The sequence below is a fragment of the Lottia gigantea genome (genome assembly GCF_000327385.1).
Source record: "Lottia gigantea unplaced genomic scaffold LOTGIsca_13, whole genome shotgun sequence".
In the NCBI taxonomy this organism is placed as follows: Eukaryota; Metazoa; Mollusca; class Gastropoda; family Lottiidae; genus Lottia; species Lottia gigantea.
The window spans coordinates 2,045,385-2,052,247 of record NW_008707425.1 but is presented as its reverse complement, the minus strand read 5'-3'; the positions used below and the strand labels follow the sequence as shown (position 1 = coordinate 2,052,247).

The window sequence follows — 6,863 nt, the reverse complement described above, 5'->3', positions numbered from 1 at the left end:
TGGTGACTTCATTGGCATTCATAAAATCCAGTCCAAGAATGCACTGAGAGCCAATGTCAGCTACAACCAATGTATGGGGATAGTTATGACCATAGATTTCAATTAAAAAATCAGCTTTGCCATAAATCGCCATAAGCCCACCGTTCGCTGTACTATATCTAGGAGCCACATATTTTAGTTCTGGTCGATTATTTCGTGGAATAGAATCGAAGGACTTCTTTGATAAGAAACTTATTGTAGCCCCAGTATCAATAAGGGCATTTACATTCACTGATTGTATGATACTCTTTATGTGAAGACCAGTTTCATTGAGGGTGCCAAAGGCTCTTTTATTTGCACGACTACCATGACCCGAACGAGCATGGTGCCACCTGTTGTTATGGTCATAGCGCTGATTTCTAAAACTGGCACTTCCATTTCCATTTGTCGCCCCTCTACTGGTGTTATAATTATTGGTATTACCTGGAGATTGGTTTTTATGCTCAGGTTGTTTTGTATTTACCACGCTCATCTTTCGTTGGTCACTTTTGAACTTCTCTAATGACGCGTTCATATCACTGATTTTCTTCTTCATATTTTGTAGCTCAACTAACTCAGGTGGTGTATCTACACTTCGGATTTTCCCTGGCTGAGTGTCACAGGCGGAACGGTGTGCCTCTAACTCTACGGCTAACCTTACAGCATCCTCAACATTTGTTGGTCTGGTTCTCTGAATCTGCCACACCATATCTCGATCGTCACAAAGCATCACAAAAGGCAAACTTTGCTAAAATTTGAAGTAATTCACTATCAGCAGATGGATATGACATTGTCACCAAACGCTTTACTGCTTCCCCAAGTTCGGGCAGACTTTCTTTTGGTTTTCTTTTCCGGGCCTTCAATTGGGCTCTATATAATTGACACTGATTTTGGGGTAAAAATCTGTCTTCTAAAGCACCGGTAACTTTTGAATAAATTAAACGATCTTCCACCTTTAACGACGTTAACACTTTCTGGGCACTGCCCTTTAAACTTGTGGCTAAATGTAAAGCCATCTCATTTTCACTCCAATTATTAAGTTGAGCACAAAGTTGAAAATGGCACCTGTAGTCCATGAAGGATGTACTACCCTCATGAGCTTGGGGCGTCCTCATAGGTTTACGGTACACACGCCCGGAGACGTCACCTCTAGTATTCGGTGTAGATGTTACACTAGGAACGAAATTATATTCACCAGAATTCGACCCAAGCGTAACGTTTGATTTGTTGTAACCACCCCCCGCACTCACACCTTGTTTTAGGCAAGTTTTCACATCAAACACCTCACTTTTATATAATTCCATTTCCTTAGACAGATTGTCAAATCAAGCAAAGTCACCACTGATTCCGCCTACCACGTACCCTGCCCCATTTGTATTCACTACTTGTTCACTATTAGACATATTATTCACAGAATTGGGCGATGTTTTTGTAGCTGCAATTTCGTCAATTCTCTTTCTTTGCAGTTCCAATGGTTCCACTACTGTTGATAACTGATGCAGTATAGTCGCTTCTAAGTTACTAGATGGCGCCTCTTTAGACGAAACAGTACGTGGAGGGTTTGATAATCCGGGGCTATCGTTTGGGGCACAGGCACTGGCTTCATATCGCTGGTTATCAGATGGATACAACACAGGGGTGGGGTCACACATATTTGTAAAGTCCAAGTCAAGTAAGGTATGTCTAGTCATGTCTGTCATTCAAGCACAGGGCGTTTCTCCAGAAACCACCGAATATTTTGTTTGAGAATTGAGATATCACTTATCCCACCTCTGCCACCAAGAACATCCTATATGTAGCGTGTAACTGGATTTATTAATCTGGGGTTGGGGTTTTGCTATACAGCCCCAGAATCACGCAAAAATCTCTCCGTTAACGGGAGCAAGTGTCAGCTCAAAAGTGACTATAATCTATCCCAATTTACTCAATCAAAGAAACAAGTGTTTAAAACTTTATATATAAAAATATCAATTATCTACATTCAAATACAACAATACACTTTATGAAAAATGGAGTTAATAAAACTAAATGGGCGCTGCTATGAGACACAAATTGCATAACATGAATCACATACCACAGTCCTATACACAAATTGAATTGGTCTAAAATAGGAACCACGAACCAAAGCACTGTCCTATTCACAAAGTGGCACAAAATCACAATCACGTATAATAAAAACAATCCACAATAGCCAAAAATATTTGGGGTGGCACACACGTTAAAAATACCACACAAGCACTAAATTATACTGAAACAACACAAATCACAAAGGATCATCCAGCAAATGCCGAATAAAAGAATTAACACCGGTAAGAATAATCACAAAGGACAAAGGTAGCTGATCACGGTTGTTGTGGCCTACATGAAGAATAACGGTAGTAGGTTTGGGATCATGGTCGTATGATTCCAGGATTGACTGTACGTGATGGATTTGGGCACAGGGGTAAGAATGTATTTCAGTGTCTGTACTGGTTTTGGTAATTCGATTCAGGTTAGATGATCCAATAATTAAGGTAGATTTCTTTAGAGCAGGTAGATTCCATAATGATTTGTCCTTGGTTTGGTAATAATAGGGTTTGGTAGCGGATATAATGGTTGTCGACGGGGTGATTGGTACTGGTTTGGTAGTTGTTCAAATTGTAGCATTGCGAACGGATTGGGATCTGATTCAAGGGGGGAAGGTCTGGATACACGTCTCGACTTCAATGAAGACTGAGGGACTAGGCGTAGGTGAACTTCGGGCTCGTTTACGGGTTTGGTTCGGTAGAGTGGTGACTCTAGATGGTGCAGGTGTAGTGTCCATTTCAGTTGGTAGAGATATGGTTACTCTGGTTTTGGTTTCGTTGATAGTCTGGTAGAATTTGGTGATTACAGCTTGAGTGAGGCGTTTCCGATAGGAGCTACGGGCCCATGACAGGGCATGAGAAACGATGCGGTCGACGGCAGGTGATGATAAAGACTTGGTACGAATGGTGGTCAGCTTCTCTTGAAGTGTGGTTTGGTAATGGTCGATCAGGACCTGCGTAACCTTAGAGAGCCATGTCCGATTGAGGGATCTAATATTCGCGTCGACAGCTGATGTTTTCATTGCTGGACGGATAAAACTTTCCAACTTAGAGACTTTGCTGTTTAAGGGTAAAGATTGCCAAATGATGGACGAACACCTTCACAAAGGGTTCTTCCTCCTTATGAGTGGGGACTGGTTGGCGTCGGTGGGCTGGTAGTCGTTTCTGTTGTTGGTCAGCTCGGTGGTTATTTCTGGATTGGTAGGCTGTTTTGTAGGTATGTCGGCGATGGGGTCGGATATAACTGGGCGGGCTGGTTGATGGTCGGCGATTGGTAGGTGGTAGAGGGCGATGGAAAACAGGGCCGTTGTAGGGTACGTGATGTTGGTTTGGTGGACGGTTAGTGTTTCTATGTCTGGCTTCTTGCCAGTGGTTGTTGTAGTTGGGGAGCATAATGAAAATAACTTGAGGTTAGAAAGGGAATGTACAGCGAATGTAACAGGAGAAAACTGTATATGCTAGCGTGAAAGTGTGGGGATCAAATTATGCAAATAAGTCAAACTGGGTTTGGGGATATATAAAGTAAGATTTAAGTTTAATTATAGTATGTATTAGAGGTTAATAATAATACAGATAGTAATAGTGTTTGACTGTAGTATGTAGTATTATTCAGTAATGATACGGATATTGATACTGTTTGACTGTGAAATGAAATGAAATGAATAGAGTTTTACGTCCTATTTTTCTGCACCATGTGGGCTAATGAAGACGGGCAACGCCATGCAGGGTGCGATGAGGGAAATTTTGCCAGGACAGCGGCATTAGCCTGCTCTTTTTCGATTTCCAACTGTCGAGGGATCTTTAACGTGCACAGCCTGTAGCACATACTGTTTGACTGTAGTGTGTAGTGAGTCGTATGCAATGTCAGAATACATTAACCATTTCTTACTATCTCTAGCATGTCAACATCGTGCCTACCTTAAAGACACAACCGATTTTGTCAGTTACATAAAAAATCTTCGATTTCCTTCTTATGCTAATTTAATTTCTATCGACGTTTCTTCTATGTATACCAATAACACTGCTGGTCTAACGGCAGTCTGTAAGGCCTTTAATAGGAACCTAGCTCCAAACAGACCCGACGATGCAATTCTACAGGTTTTAGAAATTTGTTTCAGTCGAAACGATTTCACACTTAATGGTAAAACATATTTACAAACTTCAGGGACAGCTATGGGATTGGTTTGGACTTATTCTATCGAACAGTTTTAGAAATTCTTTGAAATTCTCAACTACCACCATCCTTCCATAGACTTTCTCATTACCACTGTCTTTAAGGAAGATTCCATAGAAGAAACAAGGAAACTGGATATTAAAGTGTATTTCAAAGAAACTGATACTCATCAACTGTTGCACAAGAGTACCTTTTCTGATATAATTAAGTCAGAAGTTTTACGATTTCACCGAATTTGCACAAGATCTGCTGGTTTCAATCAAACCTGTACGGTTGTTTTCTCAAAACTGAAAGAGTGTGGGTACTCGAAACGATTTTTACGAAACATAAAAAATTCCAATTTAGCACAGATAGCAACTAAAAACAGACGTTATGCCGAAGTACCTTCAGGTTTAAGAAGTGCTCCATGTTTGTCCAGTAGATGCAAAACATGTCCCTTTATATCAGAAACTCATTATTTTGTAAGCAACTCTACGAATAAAAGGTACCCGATCCAGGAAGTACCTCCAGGTTTAAGGAATGCTCCATGTATGTCCAGTAGATGCAAAACATGTCCCTTTATATCATTATTTTGTAAGCAACTCTACGAATAAACAAATAACAATACGTAGGAGAAACTAGGAATAATTTACGAACTCGTTTTAATGCTCACAGGTCGGATATCAAATTAAAAATAGCGATGCCATTGTAATACGCCCATATTTGTAATGGCAGCTAATTTGTCTCGGAGGTTGACAAGAGTTATCAGTAAATAAATGAGTGATTACAAACAGTCACATCAAGTTTCGTCAAAATCCATCAAGAAACCAGCTCTCTATCGTGTCCACAAACAATTTTGGACATTGTGGACAAACAGACAGGGGCGACGGCTACATACGCCCACATTAATGAGTGAGCGTGTAAAAAAAAGACAAGCCTGTTTCTAATCATTTCAACCTCGACGACCATTCAATAGACGATTTCACCCTAATCCCAAAATGATCGCATAGAAATTGACTTGCCCGAAGATGAAACTACCAAATTCCGTCAATCTAGGGAAGCCCATTGGATTAAGACATTGAATACAGCAAGACCGTAATGTAGGCATAGCACCCGTTCAAAACAACCAGCAATCGAGCAAGCACGATAGTTCATGCCCACTATAATAACCTTCAAGAGAAATTCTCCCATGTCGTTTCGTGTCGATATCAAAAGTGATCGGGGTGCGATACAGCAATAGGGGCATAGTGGCATGACTTAGACGATTGATTTAACATAGTATGGGGAAAATTGCTGCGAGTAATCAAGATACATTACTAAGTCATATTGCAACGTTTCGTGTCGATATCGTTATCGGGGTACGATGCAGCAATAGGGGGAACCGTGCTATGACTTTGGCGATTGATTTAACATAGTATACGGTATCTGATCGTTTTGAAAATTTCTGTGAGTAATCAAGACACATTACTAAGTCATATTGCCACGTTTCGTGACGATATTGCGATAGGGGTGCGATGCAGCAACAGGGGCACAGAGGGACGACTTCAGGGATTGATTAAGCATATTACGGCGTGTGTGATAGGTCTGAAAATTGCTGTCAGTATTCAGAATGGATTACTATATTACTATAGCATTGTAAATTTACAAATCAATGCGTAAGTGTCAAACGGTAAAGTGCTGTGACAATTTTGAGAACGCAAACGTAAATGATTGCAGCTACAGCCGTTACACCGATTTGAAAAATTGACAATTTGGTCGAAATGACTCGAAACTGAATGATTTAGCAAAGCATGTACGACTAAACAAAAGAGTTAAGTCCGCCTGCCATTTCGCCATCATCGGGAAAAATTTCAATCAGTACATCACTTTGAAAATTAATATAAGATGGAAGGAAACGTTAGAACTGTCTGAAATTAAATTTGCTGAGAATATTCAGGACATATATTAATACCCCTCTGCCAAGTTTCAAGTCAATAACTCAACAGGAAAGGAAAGGGGTCGAAACTGCTACAGCGCAGGCATTTCTTGCATTAAATTAAATATATTACATTCGAATGTTCACATGTTAGATGTTCCTGGATCGGGTACCTTTTATTCGTAGAGTTGCTTAAAATAATAATTAGTTTCTGATGTTTTGCATCTACTGGACAAGCCTAGAGGTACTTCAGCATAAAGCCTGTTTAAGCTGCTATCTGTGCTAAGGTGGAATTTTTTATGTTTCGTAAAAATCGTTTGCAACCCAGGCTCTTTAAGTTTTTGAGAAAACAATCGCACAGGCTTTGTTGAAATCAGAACATCTTGTGCAAATTCGGTGAAATCGTAAAACTTGTCACTTAATTATACCAGGAAGGGTATGTTTTGGGTGAAAGGTGCTTTTGTTGATGAGTATCAGTTTCTTTGAAATACACTTTAATATCCAGTTTATTTGTTTCTGCTATGGAATCTCCCTTAAAGACAGTGGTATCGAGAAAGTCTAAGCTTTGGTAACTCACGATTGCGGTTAGTTTGATGGAAGGATGGTGGTATTTGAGAATTTCAAAGAATTCCCAAAATTGTTCGATAGAATAAGTCCAAACCATAAAAATGTCATCCAAAAAGCGTCCGTAAAAAAGTGGACGGGCAACACC

At 40.1% G+C, this 6,863-nt stretch overlaps 1 protein-coding gene across 1 annotated transcript in view; it reads right to left on the bottom strand.

Moving 5' to 3' along the window:
• LOTGIDRAFT_157195 (hypothetical protein) overlaps positions 1-1,709 on the bottom strand; it is a gene marked incomplete at both ends in the record, with an annotated part of 4,373 nt that extends 2,664 nt beyond the window's left edge. The window contains 3 exons of the mRNA XM_009048964.1: positions 142-766; positions 828-1,305; positions 1,381-1,709. Of these exons, the coding sequence (XP_009047212.1) occupies positions 142-766; positions 828-1,305; positions 1,381-1,709 (1,432 nt within the window). The remainder of the gene's footprint in view (positions 1-141; positions 767-827; positions 1,306-1,380) is intronic.
• Between the last annotated feature and the right edge of the window lie 5,154 nt (positions 1,710-6,863).